This window comes from Poecile atricapillus, chromosome 3, assembly GCF_030490865.1.
Source record: "Poecile atricapillus isolate bPoeAtr1 chromosome 3, bPoeAtr1.hap1, whole genome shotgun sequence".
Taxonomy (NCBI): Eukaryota; Metazoa; Chordata; class Aves; order Passeriformes; family Paridae; genus Poecile; species Poecile atricapillus.
This window is the reverse complement of record NC_081251.1, coordinates 99,818,324-99,841,983: the sequence shown is the minus strand read 5'-3', so window position 1 is coordinate 99,841,983 and position 23,660 is coordinate 99,818,324. Positions and strand designations below refer to the sequence as shown.

Sequence of the window (23,660 nt, the reverse complement as noted above, 5' to 3'; positions counted from 1 at the left end):
GCTTCAGTGACTAAGGAGCACTCTCTTCTGCCTGTGCTTCCTACTGCCAGGGCCTGCCTAGGGGAGATGAATAAATGACAGCATAGCTGTCCCCTGGACTCAGCACTACCTGCTCTGTGCTGACAGGACTCTGTATGCATTGGTCAATAGGTGGTGTAACCCATGTCTTAATATCATCTGCAGCAACTGAGGAGCATTGGGAGCGTGGCAGTGCTCTCTGCAGCATTTCAGCACACACCATTAGGAGAGTTGCCTAACATGACCCTGGCAAGAGCGAATGGCAGCAGTGCAGCCAGTCAGAGACCTCCCTCCAGCTGTGCCAAGCAGGTGAGTCAGCAGCACATAAGGCAGGTTGTTGGCATCGAGCACGGATGTTTTCAGTCACCCTGCCTGTCTGTTGGAAGAGTTGTGTCATTTCCACGTCGCCTAAGTGCAAACTGCAGATTTGCCAGAATGGTAGAAGGATGCACTGATGAAAACATTGTGTGTTCCTGTGCATGCTGACAAATGGCCCTGGCTGGGGCTTTGTCAATCGGGGTGGCGTCTGTGTGACTTGGAAACAGCGAGCACAGGACAAACGAAAAACCAGAACATGGAGATACTTCAGCATTCATTAAAGGCCAAGATGTAAAAGGTCCTTTATCCAGGAACCATAATATAGTGTTGATTGTTACCCTCTCAACATAGAAAATGGTAATGGCTTCTGTTAAATATTTTCCAAGTGCAGCTGTTGGAATGAAATGAAGGAATAATCATCATTATGCTGTTGGGAGCTGAATTCTACCTTCACACCTGTTAATTTGTGAGATGATTGGCAGGAGACGTTTGGGGAGGGGGAAAATCTCTCACATTTTTCATCTAGTTATGTTGTAGTCTACAAAGACTCCCTGAAAGGCACTGAGTTTTTTTGATTCCTTTTTCTTTTTTCCCTTGTAGAAATTCACACTCTTGAGGACTGTTGGGAAATGTGATTGTATTGTAGAACACTTTTTCATCCCTCCTTTGCAAAGCCCTTGCTCAGGGAAATCTGTACCATTGGGGTGGCTCTGGGCAATGCTGCTTTCAGTGCAGCCAGACCCAATGACAAGGTTTACAAAGCACAGCAGCAAAAACCTTGCTGGTGATCAGTGTCTTCTGCCAACTGTGGAAGTCTCAGTGTCGCCAGTCCTAGCTGAGCATACAGCCCTTGGAACAAGGGGAGCACAGATGAAATACAGAGAAATATTAGTGTCATTAACAGGTTGTTTAATTGAGCCTGGAAGGTCTGGTCCATGTCAGGCATTTTGGGTGGTGGAAGTGTTTTATTAAAAGGGGAAAATCGTGCAGTATTTAATATTTTGGGGGTGGGGGTCAGTGTTTGAAATAGCAGAGATTACTATTTAGTCGTGTTTTGTTACTAGTTTCTTTAGTTTTGTGCCTACAGTGCTTTGCAATGGTCTACTGTAGCAGCTTTCTGTGGAGTTGTGCAGTATGGAAGGCTCTGACTGAAGTGTCTTAGGTCCTCTGGGGGCTAAGGGGAGGGAAAGCTGTTTAAACAACCTTTCAAAATGACCTGAAAAGGGGGCTGGAAATGCAAGCTAGGCTTTGAATTTTCTATTTTCTGTTATTTTTTTTTTAGCTCTGCTACAATGTACATAGAAAGTCCTGGAGGGAATTTCTAAAGCATTTCACTCTGATTCTTCACTTAAAAACTGGCTTTTTTCCCCTTGAGCACAAGGGCAGCATTGATTTTATTTATTTATGTATTAAAGTTGTTTAATAACGTGACCTATATCCTGCCCCTCTCAACCTGCTATAGTGGCTAGTTATCTGAGTTCATTAGCAAATTAAGAACACAAACTCTATTCCATGTCCCAAGATACACATTTTCTGTATTTTGTAGAATCTTTGGTTTCACCTAAGTGATTTCAAAGAGCTGCCTACAACCAGGCATAGCATCCATTTTGGATTACACCACTGTGCTTTTGGCAATATGTTTAACATATGACAGACTTAGCTTTGACTAAGATATACTGTTTATTTATTTTGAGGATAAATTTGCATTTTTATATTTATTTTTATATATTAAAAAAGGAATATTGGTTGGTATAATAACAGTAGATACTTATCAAAGCCAAACCTATGTAAGGAGTCTGGTCCATGAGCAATTAAGGTGCTTGGGGTTCATGATGGTATCTCCATGCTTATGTTTCTTGATGCAGAAGCTTTAAAATTCGCTGTGGTGCAGAGATCTAAGAAAACAAAAAAACCCACTGCTGCTTCTTGAAGAAAGCTTTCAAGGGTGAGATGGTAGAGGGCAGGCCAAGACAAGGAGCTTGTTAGGCAACAGCCTCCCACTGTGGAGTTTGTTGGCTTTCCCTGGCACTGGGTGAGAGCAAGTGAGACCTTGACCTTCAGGCCCTGGGCTCAGTGAGCATTTCAGCTGCCTCGGGAGGAGTGCCACAACCGTGCCAGCAGGGCCAGGGCTGGCTGTCCTGGGATTGTTGTGTTCCCTTTCTCCTCCTGGAGCCTCAACTCTGCAGTCATTGATGAAAAGCAACAACAAGGAGAATAGGCAGAGTTTAGCAGAAAGTTATTACCCAGTGAAGGAGGATGGATATAATATAATGGGATTGCTTAAAGACTCAAAGCTAGCACAGCTACTTTGGGGTGACCCGTTGTGACAGCCAACACCTCCACCCCCTTGCCCCCCATCTTGAACTGTCAATCCCCCATTCCCCCTCATCCCACATCATAAGAAGGACAGGGAACTGTTTGAACAAGTCCAGAGGCAGACCATGGCAGTGATAAGAGGACTGGAGCACCTACCCTATGACAACAGGCTGAGAAAGTTGTGGCTCTTCAGGCCTGGAGAAGTTTGTGTGAAGATCTCATGGCAACCTTCCAGTATCTGAAGGGGAACTATACGGAAGCCGGAGAGGGACTCTGTCAGGAACAGGAGTAGCGATAGGACAAGGAGTAATGGGTACAAACTGAAAGAGGGGAAAATTAGATTAGATATTAGGAACAAAGTCTACTGCCAAGGTGGTGAGCCCGGAGCAGCTCTGCCTAGCCCAGCTCTGCCTAGCCCAGCCCTGGAGATGTTCAAAGCCAGCTGGGATGGGTCTCTGAGCGACCTGGTCTAGTGGAAGGTGCCCTGGCTAGTGGCAGGAAGTTGCAACTAGATTGGAAATAGTATAACGTCCACTCCGACTCCTTAACTATGGTTGTGTGGTCCCGCCAGGTTCCGGGACAGCGCTATTCCCTTTCCTCCCTGCCGAGCCCGGTTCCTGGCCCTGGGAGCGGCGCGCGGGCCCCGCCGCCCGTCCCCTCACGGCCCGCTGGCGGAGGCCACGCCCCGCGCGCGCGCCCGCCGCGCGCCCGGCCCCGTCTCCTCCCCCAGAATGCCCCGCGCCAGGCAGCCTTTGAAAAAGCGGCGCGGCTCGTTCAAGATGGCGGAGCTGGATCAGCTGCCTGACGAGAGTGAGTAGGGACCGGTGCCCCCGCTCCCGCCGCCCCCTCGTCCCGGCGGGACACCCGCGCCGCGCCCCGCCGCCCGCTCGCCTGCCTTCTTCGCTCCCTCCCTCCCGCCGCGAGCGCTGTGCGGGGCCGGAGCCCGAGCCTCCTCCCTGGCAACCGGGCCGGCCCGGCCCCCCCCACCCCCCGCCGCCGCCGCCCCTCCCGGGCGAGGCCCCGGCCCGAGCGGCGGGCGGGGAGCTCCGTCCCGAGAGTGCGACCCCCACTGCCCTCGGGGGTGCCGGGACTGGGCCCCCCGCCCGCCCCTCCCGGGCGGCACCTGCCGGGCGGGCGGGGCGGGAAGCGGGAGCCGGGCGGGACGCGGTGACAGCCCGCCCTGCCCGCGGGGGTCGGGGCAGTGCGGGGGAAGGAGCGTCCTGTCCCGGGGAAGGGGGGAGCTGCCCGGCGCCCCGGACCTGGCTTTCGCCCATGGGGGCAAGGAGGGCTCCTGTATTCGTAGCCCGTACCGTGCACGGTGCGAGCAGCTCCGCAGGGCTGGGGGGTCAGGGCGTGCACACACCGTGTCTAGGGGGCACTGATGAATGCTCGGGGAAGAACTCAGAGACTCTGTGTTGTGTGTCAGCAGCAGAAACCTGGCTGTACAGGAAGACAGCATGTAAACATGTGTTTTCATGCATGCAGTTCTGGATATCTGCACCTCGAGTTCTGGGCCCCTCACTGCTAGAAGGACATTGAGGTGCTGGAGAGAGTCCAGAGAATGGGAATGGAGCTGGGGAAGGGGCAGGAGTCTTTTGGAGAGCAGCTGAGGGGGCCGCGGGTGTTTAGCCTAGAAAAGAGGGGGCTCAGGAGTGACCTTATCACTCTATAACTCCTGAAAGGAGACTATAGCCGGGTGGGGATTGGTCTCTTCTCCCAGGCAACAAATGAGAGGGCATAATCTCAAGCTTCAGCAGGGGAAGTTTAGATTTAATATGAGGAGGAATTTCTTCACTGAAAGGGTGATTGGGCATTGGAATGGACTGCCCAGGGAGGTTGTGGAGTCACTGTGCCTGGAAGTGTTTAAGGAAAGACTGGATGTGGCAATTAGTGCTGTGGTCTAGTTGACATGATGGTGGTGTTTGGTTAAAAGCTGGACTCGATGGTCTCAGAGGTGTCTTTTAACCTCACTGGTGCTGTGGTCTCCGTAGGGTTTGTGTGGGTGTTGTTTTCAGTGAACACAAGGATTCGATAAAAACTAAGTGTAGCTAAAAAGCAGACATATTGCTGATATATGTGGATTAATGCACAAAGTACTTGAGTGTTACAGAAGAGAAGATTATTCAATGTAAAACATGTCTAGAGGCCATCTTGATATGTCCTCTTACAAACGATGAACTCCTGCCAAGCCAAAACTAGGGCATTAACTAGTTTCAGTAGATGTGCACAGAATGGGGCAGACATCTTTTGGTGACATTTTTTTGTTTAGTACCATGCAAGTTCATCAAGATACCAACTCTTACCATATCCAAAGACTCTCAGAGAAAGGTGACTTGGAGTGGAAATCTTGTTTCTGGCCGCTCAGTGTGGGTCTTTGTTACGGCTCCAACAACTGTCAGGAGAAAAATTGGTTAATGTGCCCACATGGCCAGTGTCATTGTATTAACTGAACAGATTTATGGAGGATCGTCATAAATTATGGATAGAGCTGACACTCTCAACTTGTTGCAGCTCAGTCATGGACGCTGTGCCACATTTAGAGACTGATTAATACAAGTCATGGACCAATTGACATGACTGTAATTAATAATTAGCAGCGGTTTATTGCTTATTAAATGAACTTTCCCTGTTCACTAGAATGGGCAATGTTTAAGTTACTGTTCCTCCATCTGCCTTGCCCATTTTCCAGAGAAAGCACTGCGTGTTTCAAGAAGTTAATGTGAAGTGTGAAAAATAACCTTTTCTTCTCTGTCACTCTTATATTGCCTGCAGTGGCATTAGGAAGGTTTGACAGGTCTGTCACTTCACCTGTAGCAGACACCGTAGTAGAGTGTGTGACTCAGTTTCCCTTAGGATTGGGGTATGCTGGTGACCCTTGCCAGAAGTGTCAGTGTTACAGTCTCTGCTTGGCAGGTAAAGTAGACACTCTGCAGTTGTTTGTGAAGGCAGTAAGCTTCTGCTGTGCTGACCTTGACCTTATGGTTTGTATTTACCTAAGTTTGGTGCAAGTCTTTTCTATCAAACAGGGAACTTCATGTTTTCTGTAGCATTGCTGAACTGCTAGAACTGTGAAAGTTTCGAGGAGTGGCTGCCTTGTGCTTCTATTGCTATTCTATTCCGTTTTGGTGACCTGGATGTATTCAAATTACACTAATTACTGCCACACATAGTTCTTTCATTTCTACTCCTATACTTAAAAGGAAGATGTAAACTTAGTCCTGACTGATTTAAGACTGTCTTCATGCAGCCCTCAGTCTGCAGCTTAATATATAAAGGATAATAGCAGTAAGCATTGCAAAGTTGGTTTTGGAATATTCTTATGGTATAAAAATAAGTTTCAAGAAAAGTTGGAATAGTTTATGACTAAGAAACTTTGAGATTTATGCATCACCCCTGTGAATTTTCTCCAACACAGTTTATAGTAAAGTAGCAGACCATAACTGAGTTTTCACATAAAAAGGATTATAGGTAAACACAGCGTACTTGCTGATAAGAAAACTGACATTTTGCTGTATGTTAAGAACCACACAGTTTTACATTCAGATTGGATGAAGTGGAATTTGTCCCAGAGTATTCTAATAGCACCTACTGGCCCTCTGGCAGGTTCTGTAATGCAGCTGGGCAGTGACTGTTCCTTAACCCAGGAGTGAGATGAATGTAATGCACACACTTGTGTCCATGATATGTGCTTGTTTTGTCTGCTAAAGTTACTATTCTGTTCTTCACTAAAGCTGCTATTCTGTCCATATAAAACAGTGACAGGGTTCAGGCTGACAGCCTGAAATGATGCATAAGTTTACATTCATTTCTTGTAGTTTGAGGCCTTTCCTGTGCTGCCAGGGGAGAGCCATATAGTAATTTGGGATGAAGGTGAAGAAAGAACAAATCCTCTAGCTGAAAAAGTCTAGACTATTAAAAGTCCCAATTGCAGAAATACTTCAAATACTAATAATTTGATTTATATTTTGAAGACAAAAAAAAGTTGTTTCTGCAGGCTGTTGGGTTGGTGCCCAATGAGTGACTAATTTTAGTCAATGCCTTTTTTTCCTTGTTCTTATCTCCTGGTAACTTTGCAGTGGAGGTAAATGGTGGGCAGCCTTGGTGCTGTAGACCAGATGGCTTTTTCTCTGTGTCTCAGAAGAGGGAAACAGTGGATTGTATTGGAGCATACATAATGCTGCCCTGTCTCCTGCTACTGGTAATGGCAATCTGATTTGTGGGTTGCGTGGTTCTAAAGCTTGTGCAGTGAAGCTGAGGGGAGGCTCTGATGTGAAGTGAACTTTCTGCTGAGGTGAGGCTCTGATAAAACAGGCAGCACGTGCAGTTGTGACCAAAGATTGTCCTGGTCCCACTGGAGGCTGAGAACAGCACAGGCAAAGGCGCTTCTTGGTGGGTCCTTTGGCACAAGCTGGTCTGAGGGAGGAGGATGCTGGGACTTGCACTGTAAAAGGGAGAGGGAGTTGCCATTTCTATCAGGAGGGTGATAACTCAGGGATGAGGGGCACAGGGCCATTGCCAGCAGTGAAGCACCAGAGTGCAGTGTTCCTGTGCTGCTGCGTCCTGGGCAAACTCCAACAGGTAGCAGGTGAATCGGAGAAAGAAGGCAGACTCCAGGGGTGATGGGTGTCAGGGTTCAACTTTTACAATAAGATTCCAAGTCAGTGTTATGCCAAATACCATGTATTGATAGACATGGTTGTTACAGTTCATAGGGGCAGAAATGGTTAGGGGCTTGTGTTTTAGGACAAGCAGAAGGGAAGGGAGGTAAGAATCTTTCTGTATGGGTTTTTATCATATGGGGGGAGGCTGCAGCATAAGGGCAGCACTTCAAGCAGAAATTGTTGTCTTTACCCCAACACAACCTTTTGCTGTATCTCATGGGTCCTCTGCTCTACTGGTTTCCTAGACAGCTGCAGGAGGTTGTGGCACACCTCTGGCACTTCAGTTTTCCACCCCCAAGGGACCATGAGCCCAGCACTGCTGTGGTCTGGATGTTTGAGACAAAAAGTCAGCAGAAGTGTGTGAGATTGCAGTATCTGGGAGAAGGCTCAGGGTTAGCTTTGTGGCTGCTATTCAGTACTCACAACTAATAATTTTTGGGATTATTTGTGCTGCCTACCTTTAAAATTGTATGTTACCATGGTGTCAGCATATTGTCCATTATGAGAACACGGTTTCAAAAAGAGGGCTTTGTTATTGTGGTTATTGTCTACAAAAGTCCTGTAGAACGGTTCACATGGCTGGAAAACCTACTTCCATCCAGTAGTTAAATTAGGATTTGGAAATATACATATGTCAATTTATTAGTGGGCTTATAACATGAGGAAAATACTGACTCATGCTTGAAGTGAAAAGTTAGTGTTTATTTATTTATCTATTTACCTCCTCAATGAGCCCAAAGTTTGGGAGAAGCTTTAAAAACTCCCCAAAGCCACTTTTCCCTCTGATGTGTGTTTTTTTACTTTCAGAGTTCTCCTGAATAAGCTTTCCTTGCAGTGGCCAATTGTTTGAGATGCTTCCTCTGCTGAAACAACTTGTGCTGTGCTTGTGTAGATGAATGATCTCTTGGAGGATTAATGACTCAGTCTATAATAAAGGCTCATGTTTTGCCCTTCTTCTCCATGACTTTCTTCTGTCACACCATTTTTAGAGCCAGCAGTGCAGATTAATTACATAGCTTTTTGAGGTAGTCATGCAACCAGTGTTAAAATAACTGCTCACCTGTGCAAATTTAGACAAAATAGTGTAATAATCTGGAGACTAAAGGCTTTACATCATATAATTGCTGATCTGGATCCTAGAATTTTCTGTATTGATTTAGATATGCCCCTTTGTGCCCACACATTAGTGAAATCAGTAGCTATAGAACATCCCTGTGGTTACTTGTAACATTTATTTTCAAAATTATTAGCTGTTATAAATTCATTATTGAACTGAGAACACTTTCACAAAGATAATATGCTTGTGTGTGTTCCTGTTTAGATTTTCAAATCAGCAGTTGAGAAGCCACATTTAAACTGCTTTGCTTCATCTTAGTACTGAGAATGTTCATCAGGGCATTCACAGCTGCCCATATTGAATTGTGGTCAAACTCTTTTGTTCAGTTGTAGTGCTTTCAAATGAGGCAGTAGGTGCTTGGTTTTAAACCTGTCTTTTGTTTTTGAAAAGGGTGAAAGCTTTTGCACTATTCTCCCATGCCTCAAAGCCTATCTCCACATCTGAAATACTTTTGAGAGAGTTCATATGGCCCCTAGAGCAGATAGAGGAGGTTTTTTTTAAGTTGTCTTTATTGCAATGCTCTGTGTGTCCTCCCCTGAGCTGGGAGCAGGAGGTTGGGGCTGGAGGAAGGATTCCTGGGGACTGTGTGCTCAGAGGGAGAAGCAGTTCAGGACTGGAGGAGCTGTCCACATGTAGGGACCCACGCTGGCCACCACTGTAGCCTGTGGGTTTCTAAGCCAGCCAGACATGAAAACATCAGTGCACTTGGCATGCCAGGCTTGGCAGACCTGGGGTGATTTTAACCTTGGTGGCTTTTTATCAATTTAGTTTTATCTGGACTTCCTGAAAAACATTTCTTACAAGTGTTACAAGACACATAAATACACTTATTCCTGACTCTTAGTTACTGATGAGCTTCCTGTTATGATACTATTTAATACCTCATAATCTAGAACACGGTTATTTTTATTGCACATCTGTGGTGTACATACTTTATGGAATCATTGGGGGTTTTTCCCAGAGCTAGGAAAGGCCATTATAATAATCTTAGATTCTTCATTAAACATGCTGGTATACTTGTTTGGAGTTTCTGTGCATCAGTTTCAAGCTTCCTTTTTAGCTACAGTTCTCTCTTTAAAAATGTATTGAACTTGGTTTAAGATTTTTAGTTACAAGGAGCTCAACATGCCTTTTCTTGGTATAGTTACATAAAATTTGCTAAACTTTGCATTCATTGCTAATGAATTATCCAATGTAATCTTTCACAAAATAGGTCTAGTTATGCCTTTCCTTAAAAAAAAAAAAAAAAAGGCTGCAGAGCTACTTATCCATCTGAATTATCTTGCTTTGTAGATACTCTTGGTCAGTGCAGATCATGACCTTTGGGAAGAGCAAGATAGGGGTGCCTTAACTTTCTTAACAATAGGGCATGTCTCATTTATCGCTCAGATCTCTGCTGAATCTTTTCCTAATTTTACAGACTTAGTCAAGTGTGAGCACTGTGTTCAGGTAATTAATTTACTAAACAACATATGCAGAGCATACTCAGTAGGATAGTAAGACAAAGCTAAGGTAATTTTCAGTTTGCACTGGAGCAGTGTGCCAGTGTATCCTCCTGAAAGCAGGCCTTCAAATTCCTGAGCCACTGCTGTGCTGAGCTGCCTGTGCTTCCTCCCTAGCTAAAGGTTTTTATTTACTCTCAGTATTAAGAAAGTCACCTTAGAGATCCTCTGAACCTGGAGGAGCTGGAAGTAGATTTTGGTTGTAATAGCCTGTATGATTCACAGGTCTTATTTCTTGCTTTCCACCCATTTGTTTTTTAAGTGTTTCTGGAAATGAAGTCTGTGTCATTGTCATAATAGGTATTTACATTCAAATGTGTGTATTCTACTTTAATCTCTGCTTATAATTAAAATGCAGGTTAAAAAGACTGCCTCTGATTATATATTTGTTATTCAGAACAGGAGTATACAAGATTACTGGCATTTAGTGTGAGGCTAGTATATTATAAATCTAATCATTATTGTAAATAAAGTTTTATATAGTTTTAATAAACTTAACCTATCCTGCATCACTTGGCAGTTTTTATAGTTGTTAAAACACTTCTATCTGTATTAAATGTTGGTTGGATTTTATTGTAACACAGTATTGCTTAGATAATCATCCTAGTTTCTGGTTTTGTGGCCCTGGTAGTATTGACAGTACTGCCCAACTAAATGGAAAAAGTGGGGACATGTACCATATTCCTTGGAGTTTGGTGTTGCTGCAGGTAGCCCCTAAAATCAGTAGAAGAACTTGACAAGAAAAGCCATGTTGTGTCATATTGTTTACCTTTGAGGTAAACTGAAGCTTATGGACATCTTCATTGTCATTTTGGTATCCTACATGTACTCTAAAGCTTTAAGCTACAGAAGTGTTGATGTTAATTTTCTGCACTTTGTTGCAGTAAAATAGTTTAGTTTAACTTTTGAACTTCCATAGATCAGGAGTATTTTTTTGAACACTTATATTCCTAAAGAAAGATGCCCTGGATCCGCTAATTACGGTCAAGTGAAAACAAATGAGCAGCCCTATTCTAACATGCATTTATGGAGGCTTAACTATCCCATGTGGAAAACTCCTTGGCAACTAATGCTGTTTTGGAGTGCTAATCTTGTAAAGCTAGGAAGTAGCACAGTAACCTTCTGCTGGCCCATCATCCCCCTCACAGGTGAAGCATCCCATGGTTAGCAAAGCATCTCAGGTACTTCAGCTTTGAGATTGACACTGCCCCTGATAAAGCTTTGCTGCCTCTTGCTGAGTGCTTCTTTTCCATTGTTAACAGTTTTCATACTCACCCTGGATTGGATTGGTTGAACTTGATTCATACCAACAAGATATTGAGGAAAAAAAAGGAAAATGCTTGTATGTTCAGATGAAGTGCCTGAGATCTCTCAGACTGGTGATCCGTTCTGCAAAGGCAGCATCTCCTCCATTTGACAGTCCTGATGACTCGGCTCCCGTGTCTCCATCCCCAATGACATGTTGTTAAACTGTGTGTACTTACCCTTGCACACATTTCCCACCATCCCTTATGTAATTTTGGGACACAGTAGTTCTTCACTGTTCTTAATGTTACCTTTCAGAGCTGTTTATTTCACAGCTGTTTATTAGCTGCTGGTTGATAGCAGACTACTTGTGTATTTATGCAAGCACAATGTGTGGTATTGGATTTTTTAGCATAAAATGTTAAAAAAAATTGTGATACCTTGAACATACAGCTTAGTTTCAAGAGCTGAATTCCCTGTGACTCAGATCATCACAGAATCGTGTTCCTGTACCAGTCACTGATAGATCTCCAACACAACAAAGGTGATGCGTCAGAAAAGAAATGTGCAAGAGGTGTGACAGTACAGCCCAGCTGTGTCAGCATGGTTTTGACATGTAATCCCAGATGTGGTTGCTGTTGTGGATTTGAATAGCTTGGGAGATACTGGGGTGGAAGCTCTCTAAATCCCCATTGAGTCAAAGCTAGTTCTGTTTCATAACTTAAACTTTTTTTAAGCTTTTTGGGGAAAAGAAACTTTGTTTCTTTTTCCTTTCTTTTTTTTTATTGAAATTTTAATTTTTTTTTTTTAACAGATGGCATAATAAGATGGCAGCAAACAAAACACTATGATGAAAACATAAGGGATTAGGTTTTTTTTTTGCTGCACCTGTATTCTCTCCAATGGCCCAGCCTAATCCAAAATGCTCAGTTCCTTGGAAAGGCACAATAATTATTTTGGCTCTGTGATACTCCCTGTAATGTATTCTCTTAGAGGCAAGTATCTCTGGCACTGTGAAGTTCGTGAGGTAAGGAGCTAGATAAATAGCAGCTGCAAGGAATTTCTGGATCTTTGGAGTCAGAAAGTTCTTGAAGCAGCAGTTGCGAAGAGGAGATGAAGGAGAGAGCAGAGAAAGTGAGAGGGAAAAGTGGTTGTCACACAGGAACATAACTGGAAAGATGAAGTTGATTTGAGAGAAAAACATTAATCTGGGGACGCATTGTAATGCAGAAATACCTTGCCCTATGCTAATGTAGTTTCTTCAAACAGCTCGTTCTTAGAGACACATTCGAAAATTCTTGAGCATGAGGGCCCACTGCAGTCAGGCCTAGTTTTGTTTTTCCTGGCCCAGGAGCATTGCAGAGGTTCTACAGATGCAGTGGAGGGGGAGCGGTGAAATTTTTGTTTTTATCACACTGTTTGAACAGTTTAACAAAGTAACAATCCTATCTGCATTTGAGATCTGAGTCTGATGCCTTTCTAAATAAAGGGGAACCACCAGGGGGCAACTAGCTATCCATCTTCTTCCTTTTGAGCATAAACTACTCCTTTCCTGGAAATCTTGGGCACTGAAGAGTTTTGAAATGGTGGGAAGAAAAAGGAAAAATAAAGAAGTGTTTATTAGTTTTCTTGTCAGTTGTAAAATACATTTGCAACTGCATCAAACAAGCAGCCACATGAGAGAATGTAGTTTGGACATAAAGCCTGTTGAGAATTTGCTGTGTTAAACCCAAGTGTATAATGTCTAAAGTTGTTTTGTAGGCATTAAACTAAAGGGAAAAACCAAAATGTGAATATGCTTTCAAGATTTATTGGTAATAAATGTGTAATTCTATGCTCAATGCCATGGAGTATGTGCTGGGTTCATTCATTGAGCAGTGAAAGATTTTAATATTAAATTCCACTTTCTGCCTGAAAATTAATTAAGATTTAGTAGGCTCTGCATAGGTTGTATGGTTTGAAATAGCTTGTGATTTATATGAACCTTTTGCTATATTGCAGGTTCTTCAGCAAAAGCACTTGTGAGCTTGAAAGGTAAGAAATTAACATGCTCTTTACTTGTACCCAGTCTGACTTTCAGGTCAGATATTTATTTCTATTATTAGAAATTTAATCTAATATCTAAATTCTATAGATATTTTTTATCTGTTTATTTAGTTTCTGGCTTCAGAAAGTTCAAGAAAATCACAGGCTTTTTTGTTGAAATATGATTTGGTTTATTGTAGGTATTTGTAGTTCTGTAGAATAATAATCCTTGGCAGTTGAAACTACATATATTGTGGTGTATTTAGACACTGCTCTTCTGAGTGAAGTTCCTGAAATGTGTTTTTTCTTCAAAAGTACTGCTTAGGCATCAAGTTTGATGAGAAGATTGGGGTAATCTTTCATCTCTTGAGGATGAGATACAGGAAGGATTCTTAGTGAGACCTGTACATGTGACAAAATTTACATTAGGAAGGCATTTCACAATTTTATGGTGTTCTCTGTCAGCAAGTTGTGGGCTAAATCAAAAACCTACTGCTTATATTTTTTTCTTTGAAATTGTCTTCATGAACGTTCATACAGGTTTTGAATATTTCTAATATGCCCAGTAATTAAAGCTTCTTTATGTATTACAGGGCTTTTGTTACACAAATAAGAGGGTATGGCCTTATGTTGTAACTAATGCAGATTTGTTGCAATAAAATCTTACTTACTTATTGGTGTACACCCACTTAATAATTTTCTAGAACTAGATGGTGTCTGTGGCTTGCAGAGCTTTGCTTTGCCCAGGTTTCAGTTACAGCCACAGTTCAGCTGTTGATTTTTGTTGACCTGACTGTGGAAGTAATTGATTCCAGCAAAGGAGGTTTCAAGAAACCTAAACCTTGTCATAAGTAAAACATAATTGTTTATCTTTCTCCTTGTAGTGAAAATCTCCTTTTTTTTTTTATTAATTAGTGTTAAGAACTATTTAATAAAAATACTGAAATCTAAAATTTTTGTTACTGAATTCAAGGATGTTGCAAGTAAATATTTCAGAAGTTGCTGATGTTATACTTGGTTTTGGACCGTGGTTATGTTATGTTAAAACATACACATATGTACATTAATGATGTACTTGCTTCACAACAGAGGGAAGTTTATCCAGTTCGTGGAATGAAAAGTATAATTCTCTGCAGAAAACACACAGTTGGAAAAACAAGAATGCTGGTTCTGCTGTGGAAATGGTAAGAAGCAATAAAAAGCTTCAGGATTAGTAAAATACCATACAGTGAATCAAATGTAAGGATCACAAGAAAAGACTGAGATTTATAGTTTTGTAATGTCCAAATCCTTCACAAGCACTTTGCATAACTTGCATAAGGGATGAAAACATATTTTATAAATTAATAATCAAACACATTAAATTGCTGACCTCTTTCAAGATAGGTCAAAATATTTTCCTCTCTGTATTTTTTTTGTAAAGCAAGTGCTGTGTAAAGTATTTGTACTGCATCTACCACCTTGAGCTTAGGAATCATCAATTCTGATCAATTATTTTTGTATCTCATTAAATATCTCACTTCTAATTATGGCTGAGAACTGAAGGATAAAGGAAAGGAAGGGAAAATGTCATAATGCACTTCCACCATTGTGCCTTCTGGGGGGCAGATTCTAATAAAAGTAAAGGACTGTCGGTGAAATTTATGTATTCTGAGAACTTTCAGAGGAGGCCTTACATTAAAGAACCTTGGGTTGGGGATATGAAATGAGCTTGCAGCTTCCAATGGGATGTTTGGTGTTTACCATTTCAGTCTTGTGGTTTGTTTTTGCTTAACTGTTTGTTTATTGTCCTGTGATCTTCTCCCTGGTATTTATTTTGGTAGGATTCATACAGATGCATAATACACACATGTTGCTATGTGTTTATGCTAGAGAGCATAAGGTCTAGAAAATGCAGTTCCAGACAGAGACGAGAACTTTGTGAAGCCCTTTAGTTCCTGCAGTTCATGTCACAGTTTCTAGCTGCTTCCCAGGAATGCCCATCATCTCACAGAAACAAGCCTTACTGCAAACTTACAAGATCACATGTGCTAAAGACCCAAAGTGACTGGCTGTAACATCTGTATAAATACTTTGTCAATCATTAGGTGTGGTGGCTGTAGGTGGTAAAGCCATCGAGTCAAACTTTGAATGTAGCTCAGTGTCCTGTAGAAAGCTGGGGGAAAGATCAGAGCATAATCTGACATGTTGGCAGCGACCCATGTTGCTAAGATGTAACGGAGTAGTTTGAGTTTACTGAATGTTGAAAGTTTTGAAGACATATTTTACTGTTGGTTGAAAAATCTTTCCGAAAATGCCTGACCTATTTAGCCACTGTGGAAGATACCTCCTTGCAACACTTGTTGTTTAGCTCTGGTGTGAGGCACAGACAGCCCAGGGTGATGAAATACTTTTCTCATTTTGGATAGTTCTTTGGAGCAGAGTTTGGCAGTTTCTGTTGAGGGTTGCTTGGTCTGGATCAGGATGATTTGGTTACCTTGTCAGTATATAATTCCTCTGTACAGCGTGTGTCTTTCCTGGTTTGTAATATCTACCAGGAATTAATGTTTTCTTCTGTGTGCTGCATATGCTTAGGTGTCTAGCACATACAGAGCACTTCTGTTACTTAAATACTACTTAAATGTAGTTCTTTTTATAAAATATATATATATATAATTAGAGTAAGGGAGGGACATTTCCTTTAAAGCCCCATGTTCAGATGGCATGGAACAGACAGAATTTTAGTTACCACTGATTAATATAATAGAAAATATCTCTTTTCAAGCAGTGAACCAGACACAAGTGCATTACATTTCTTTCTAAAGTGCAAATGCTTGTTAATGAAGTTTTTTTTTTAACTGTGTTGATTTATTTTGTCTGTCTCTTGTGCTGGGCCACAGGATCTTCATGGAAGGAAAAGGAAAAGCTGCTTCCCCTCAGTGCTAACAGCCAGTCATAGGTTGCTCTTTTGTTCTCAGTGAAAGCAGGAGTCTTTTGTTATAGGGTCAGATGTTAAGGAATAACTAAATAAATTTTTTTCATGACACACTTGAAATATCATTTCTTGTTTTCAGTCAGCCTTCTAATTCTTTCTGGGCTATAGCAGTACACAAGTAAATTTCATTTAGCATAAATTCTAAGTTCTTTTTTCTGAGATTGTCACATAACTTGTTCAAGATTTAGTTTCTTCAGATTCAATCTTCTTAGCATTTTGCTATGTAGATACTTTCAATGAGTTAAAAAACCAACAAACACACATCACTTTATTACAAATTTTTTGCTAAAATTCTGTGTAGCTGAGAATATAAAAAAATTACAGTATTTGAATAAACCTTTTTTTTTGATCCAAAATTCAAAACAAATTGTTTAACAGATGTACTACTTATAACCAAGGCAAGCTAAGATACACAAGTGTTTAGACACCTAACTCTAATGGAAACAAGTGGGAGTTAGGCTCTAAATACTTCTGTGAAATTGGGCCAGCAGTATAGTAATGGTTATAGTTAGCACTGGAAAAGCCTGGAATCTTGAACTCCTTCTCTCAGTCCTTAGATCTCTTAAGTGCTAGGAGGCACTCTTTATTGTGTACTGTGTGCCTGAAAACCAACAGGTGACAAGAGAAGAGGCATTTCATTTGTCTCACTGTGAATTCTGTGCATGAACAGACAAATCAGGTTTCTTACTTGTAATTCTTTATTTTTGTTCCATACAGCCCTTCAGAAATTCAAAACGGAGCCGACTCTTCAGTGAAGAAGATGACAGACAAATAAACACAAGGTCACCCAAAAGAAATCAGAAGGTTGCAATGGTTCCACAGGTACCTACATACATGTATGGAGATACTTTTACCAGAAAGGGGAACAAGCCTATTTCTTTTAATTAAAAATTAGAATGTATTTTCTTTTCAAGTTGCATTTTTGGTTTATGAATCTTCTTGTGAAGAAAACAGTTGCTAGATGTTAGCCACAATTCAAAAGAGATTAATATCTTTCTTTCTTACAACTGGTTTCCTCAGATTGTTTATGGGAGTACCTGTTCTTTGTGATCTTGGACATGAATACACAGAGCCAGAAGGGATTCCAGACTAACTGTCCGTCATGCTTCTGCAAAAACTCATCTCCTGTAGTCAGCATAAATTTATTCAACTTCTGTTTAAAACTGCCAAATTCTTGCACTGATTACATAATTGAGAAGGCTGCTATAGAATTTAATGTTTCCCAGCAAGCTAGAGACTTGCTCTGGGTTTGTAGCCTGTGTTCATGGCCAGCTTTACCTTCTTGATCCTGTAATGCTAAAGTCCTCAGTTCAAAGAGGTTGTTTTTCTGTCTCCCACTTGATTGTCCACTCCTTGATACAGCACAAAAAAGCAGATGTAATTTGTCAGCCTTTATTTGCTATGATAGAAAGGGGAGCACCTCTTAGTCTCAGTGAATTGGCTCTGTAGTACCTTTGTCATCCACATCACTTCTCTGTGCCATCACCTTACGAGGCTGAATTTACCTCACTGGAAAAGTACTATTTGAATACTGCTCTGGTTTGTCTTCTGAGCTGTGCTGTGCAGTGTCTGATGTGAAAAGCTTGGCACTTACCATTTAGCTGGGTCTGTTCTGCCAGAGGTGAGAACCATGACATTTCTCTTCATTACCATAATTTCTTAAGAGTAGAAGGATTTGGTAATGTTCTAAACCCAGTTGTTTTGTGCTTCAGTGTCTCATTCTGGAGGTCCAGTGATTACCAGATAAATATTTGCGAGGGACTGCAGCTGTTGTAGTTCACAGATCTTGCTGTCCCACCGGGTTTTGTTTCCTGGAGTTCCAGTGGGAGAAAGGGGACCTGTACCTAGTGCAGCAGCAGCCAACAAGTTGCCTACAGTATGCTTTGTCCTATTATTGCTGCTACTAAAGTCCAAAATCCTTTGAATGTTTGGGGAGGGATAACAATTGATGGAGACCCAGTCAAATCTATAGCCTCAAAAAGCTGTTATTTTTTGCAGAAAAGGTTTTGTTGGTTTTTTTTCTGTCAGCTAAGACAGCCATCCTTGGAACAAAATCACAGAATGATTTTTTTATGGTCTTGTTTAAACACAGGTCTATCTATTATGCAAGCAATCTAAGATAGTGTCTTTTCTGTGATTTATCAAATAGCTTTCAAATGTAGTTAAAACTTGATTGCTCATTTCTCTTGCAATTTTCTAAGCAGATACTGTGTTCAAAGCATTGGTTATGTTATATTCCTGTCCTAGCTTCATCTTCAGCTTAAGAAGAGTGAGCAAAAGTAGAAGCTCTAGTGCAAATCAGGTGGGTGCTGTTGCTGGCATCTGAGCTGCGACACTGGTTATACTCACCTGGGACAGTCGGTGGGGCCTCAGAGTTTTGAAGTCTGTATGTATTTTACTGCCATGCTGTTGTTACCAATAATGTAGTTTTCAGTGCTGGAAAACGTTTCTGTTAAAAGAGCTTTGTCTGGAGATAATGGTATTGATCCTGTTAAAATTTGCTGTCCTGTTTGATTGCATTGCTGATATAATGCAGTAAGAGTTGTTACAGATCTTCAAGAAAAACATTGCCATGAAACAATATTGCAGACTTTTATCCAGGAAAATCTGGTTTATTTGAATACTGAAAATTATTAGATTCTGTTTAACTGTTTCTTTTTTTTTTTTACTACACAGAAGTTTAGTACAACAATGTCCACACCAGAAAAGAAAGTATCACAGAAGATTGGTTTGCGGCTTCGTAACCTGCTCAAACTGCCCAAAGCTCACAAGTGGTGCATATACGAATGGTTCTATTCAAATATAGATAAGTACGTTTGGTTTTATAATTATCTCTTATTAGTATAGAAACAAGTAATTTTCTGAAATTGGGCTGCATAGTTCCGTATATATTGGTTAGATACTCCAATTTATTCGTAAAATTACTAGTTACTGAAAACTATTTTGTTTGGTGGTGGTGGGTGTTTCTCTTTTTTCTAATGAGCAATGTATGTGCTCTTTGTAACTACCAACTTTAGAAAGTCTTCTATGGAAACCCTTCCTTCATGGATATAATTTTCTTTTTATGACCTCTGCTTCTACCAGGTTTTATTCATAATGCTTTTAGCATCTGAAACATGAAGATATCAGATCACTTAGACTTTTCTGAACCATTGCATCTGTGTTATACAGCGGAGATAGGAAGGATATTGCTTATTCATAAAGTGCTGCTTTCCTAAAAGGTGTAAATGTTGGTATTAAATATTTTTGCTGATTATCCTTTTTTTAATTGTGATCACTAACAGAGCTTCAGGCTGTGACTGTTCAGCTCTTGTCCAGATATCAGCATCCTTCTTGGGTCTCCTAATGTATTTCATGGACTGTTTCTGCAGTTTGTTCCTCAGTGTCTTTGGCACTTTTTCTCTTAATGACACTAGCACAGTGGTGTGAATTGTTTAAAAGAAACAATTTAATTTCTAAAATGTTAAAAACATTATTGATGAATGGAATCTTAAAATCTATACTGTTTGACTAATAGATGCAACACAAGTATTTAATATTCTAAAGAATGGCTTCAGAGTTAACAAGCATTATTTTCCAGAATGTACAAACAAAATAATTACTGTTTTTCCTCCCTATTTTAATCACAATTGCTGCAGCTTTTTTTTTCTTTAACTGAGAAGGCAGTCATAGCAACAGAGAAACATTTTGGCATATATTCATCAGAAGTGGAAAAATTTCATGTCCATTTTAGTTAGTTTTAAATTCATCATCTCTAGGATTTAATTCCTTTGAAAGAAGTAGTCTTTTCATGCTTCTTCCCCCCTTACTTGAAAAAAAAAAAAAGAACAAAATAAAAAACCCCAACCCTACTTATTTCTAGGAGTAATTTTAATATGTAACATTTTTAATAATGATTTTTACAACAGACCAAGAACTGTTAGTTTATTCTTAAATGATTGTCTACGAAACTTTAGGTCTATCAGCAGACTAGAATTTGAGTTTAGCAGGTAATTCTGAAATCCTTTTTGATAGTTATCCATGTATGCAGGTGTGGTGGGTTCTCCTTGGTTAGACCAGGTGCTCATCAAAACTGCTCTATCACTCCTTAGCTGGACACAGGTGAGAAAATCTAACAAGAGGGTCAAAGGCTAAGATAAGCACAGGGAGAGACCACACCACTTACTGTCATGGGCAAAACAGACCCAACTTTGGGAAATTAATGTATTACCAATCAAATCAAAGTAGGATAATAAGAAGTAAAACCAAATCTTAAAAACACCTCTCTTCTTCTTGAGCTTTATTCCCAGTTCTCTCTTCTCTATGTCCAACCCCGCATAAGCACAGGGGGACAGGGAATGAGGGTTGTGATCAGTTCATCACCTCTTGTCTGTCTCTGCTGCTCCTTCTTCCATGGGAGGAATCCTCCCATTCCCATGGGAGCCAGTCCTTTACAAAGTTCTCCAACATGAGTTCTTCACACAGGCTGCAGTTCTTCACAAACTGCTCCAGTGTAGACCCCTTCCAGGAGATGCTCTTCTTCAGGAATAGACTGCTCCAGTGTGGGTCCTCCATGAGGTCACAAGCCCTGGCAGGAAACTTGCTCCAGTATGGGCTCTTCTCCATGAGTCCGCAGTCCTGCCAGGAGCCTGCCCTAGCGGGGGCTTCCCATGGGTTCACAGCCTCCTTTGGGCATCCACCTGCACCAACATGGGTCCCTCCATGGAATGCAGAGGCAGAGCTGCTTCACCATGGTCTGCAGAGGAATCTGCTCTGGTGGATGGAGCACCTCCTTCTCTGACCTTGGCTTGGTGTCTGCAGAGCCCTTTCAGATACTCTTACATCTCTGTCCTGCTGCAATTGCACAGGATTTTTTTTCCCCTTCCTGTTATTTCAGAGGCACAATCACCATCGCCAGTTGGTTCAGCCTTGGCCAAGGGTGGTTCCACCTTGGAGCCCACTGGCGTTGGTTCTGTGGGATATGGGAGGAGCTTCCAGCAGCTTCTTAAAGAAGCTACCCCTGCAGCCCCCCCTCTGCCAAAACCTTGCCTTCCAAATCAAATACAGCTTGTAATGCTCATAAGATAGGACCATGTTAAGATATTACAGCATACTTTACTAAGAGACTGCATATCTTTGGAAGGAAAACTTTGATATATTTTGTTCAGAGTCATAGGATCCAGGCTTAATGAGAAGCTTAAAAAAGTTCGAAACATAGAACTATCAACAGACAAAGTATGTATGGCTCACTGTACAAGTCTCCAAATATTTTAATCAAATTATTGCATCCAAAATTGAAATAATCAAATAAAATGCCATGTCTGCTGTAAGTTTTTGGAATGTTTTTATTTCTACAACTGTGGTTATTACGTTATTGAAGCTGTTCCAGTTGGATTCTCTATATACTACGGCAGTGGACTGTTTTCTATGAAGTCCCACTGATTTTGGGCATGCAGAGACTTCTGAACTGCTGCTTACTACTACAGTGATCACAAGCCCTGAGAAGCAGATGCACCTGTAACTTGCTTGCACCATTTTCCAGAGCTTCTAATCCTGTGGATGCTGTAGGTTTAGAGTTTGCCTGCTTAAGGACAAGTGTTAATAAGAACAATCAAATACAAATTATCTCTCTCAAAAAAACCCAGAAAACAACAAACTAAAAAACCCAAGCTGAATATTCTTTATATAGATATCTTATGTTAGCAATAGTAAATATGGATTAAATTATACTGTTGTATACTCTTCTGTGTCTGTTTCCTGAGCCTCATTGCTCATTCTTTTTTGTTTTCCTTTTCACTTCATGCCACAGCTGCAGATCCTCCTACTGTAAAACTATTCTCTTCCACGCTTGCCTGAGTCTCCTTATATCTGTGCACCTTTCCTCTCTCCTGCCACCCCAGACACTCAGTTGAAAGCAGTGTTGCTTCCAAGGTCCTCTTTATTCTGTGGTTGGGTATATTCCTCTCCAAATCCCAGTGCCCTGCAAAGAGTGGAGAAAAGCAGCTTTCTAGGATGTAGTTATCATTTTGTTCTCACCAGCGGGGGTCTATTTCAGTTGCACATAGTCTTTTATGATTAACCTTCTATTAGATGGGCATATCTGTTGCTGCTCCCTTGTCTCCTCTGCCTAAGAAGGATGTGGTACTACAAAGAAAAAGGCAGTCATAAAACAGAGATAGAGATGGGTCATAGCATCAGAGAGAAATTCCTGGGCTGTGCAGGTCTGTTCTCTGAACTGTCACTTCTTTCATACTGATCCTGTGTTTCACTATGGAGTCATGGGACGATACAATAAAAGTCTCACCTGTACAGCTGTGGAGAATGATGAGTTGGTTCAATTTCCTGTATTTTGGAAACCTCTGTTGAGAGCCTGAGTTACAGGTGAATAAATTGATGAAAAAAGGTACTTTCTGTCTGTTTCTCAGTGCCACATTGTCCTTCCTTTTATTCTCAATATTTCACTCTCTGATTTCCTTCAGTGTGTTGCAGTATCCTCTTGACACTGAGCTGACTCTGCTGAAGTTTCATCTGGTGCCTTTGTATACATTAGAGAGCAGGATGAATTACGTGTATTTCTCTGTAGTAACTAGAGAATGGAGCATTTTTAAATGTCAGTGATAGTAAGAATCAAACAACAATAGTCCTGGAAATTGCCTGATGATGTTTTTGGCTGAATTAAAATTGTTCTTTGAATAGGAATATTTTGTTCATGTGACTAACTTACAGTAATTTTTTTTAATGTGTTTCTGATGATGGATGTTTTTTGGAATCTTGTGACAAAAGTTTACTTAGTGTGGTTAACATAGGACTAATTATGTTTCAACAGGCCACTATTTGAAGGAGATAATGATTTCTGTATATGCCTGAAAGAATCTTTTCCAACTTTGAAAACCAGAAAATTGACAAGAGTAGAATGGGGGAAAATCAGGCGATTAATGGGAAAACCACGGAGGTAATTTTTTCTTTCTTTTCTTTCAGCTATTACTTACATGTAGTTTTGATGTTACTGGAATTGTTCCTTTTAAAAAAATTTGCATTCACATAGTAGAACAAAACAATATCTTAAGAGTAGTAAAACTCATTTTATTGAGATGTTCTCTGAGCATCTCTTTCCCCCACACACCCTATTCCTTAATTGCATGTGTCTGTGTAGTTCTCATGAGCCTATGCTTGAAATATTCTCTTCCCACTCCTGATAACTGTGTGTCCAAGCTAGGATGTGTTGAAGTTGTTATTGTGTCTTCTGTACTGCAGGGCTTCCTGGCCTGGAAGAACTGGCCGATTTTTCACTAAGTGGTTTTTTTTTGTCTATAGCTAGCTTTTCATGGGGAAAATGAGTGCACATTTTCACCTTGTTTATTTTATTATTGTTTTTAAATCATTTTATAGATCCTCAACTTTTCCTAGATTGACTATCAAGACAGATAAAAGATGAACTCACCCATTAAAAATATTATACATTGCAGAGAAGAAGCCAGAATTTAATGAAGGACATTGGGCTTTTT

The 23,660-nt window shown here is 41.0% G+C and overlaps 1 protein-coding gene across 2 annotated transcripts in view; it reads left to right on the top strand.

Moving 5' to 3' along the window:
• Positions 1–3,383: 3,383 nt before the first annotated feature.
• LIN9 (lin-9 DREAM MuvB core complex component) overlaps positions 3,384–23,660 on the top strand; it is a 38,634-nt gene continuing 18,357 nt past the window's right edge. The window contains exons 1-7 of one of the 2 annotated variants that reach the window (XM_058836641.1): positions 3,392–3,462; positions 11,992–12,172; positions 13,179–13,211; positions 14,292–14,386; positions 16,894–16,998; positions 18,853–18,986; positions 22,982–23,107. In XM_058836641.1, the coding sequence (XP_058692624.1) occupies positions 12,100–12,172; positions 13,179–13,211; positions 14,292–14,386; positions 16,894–16,998; positions 18,853–18,986; positions 22,982–23,107 (566 nt within the window). In that variant the 5' untranslated portion in view covers positions 3,392–3,462; positions 11,992–12,099. Of the gene's footprint in view, positions 3,463–11,991; positions 12,173–13,178; positions 13,212–14,291; positions 14,387–16,893; positions 16,999–18,852; positions 18,987–22,981; positions 23,108–23,660 lie in introns of both variants that reach the window. The other variant, XM_058836640.1, reaches the window with a different exon arrangement.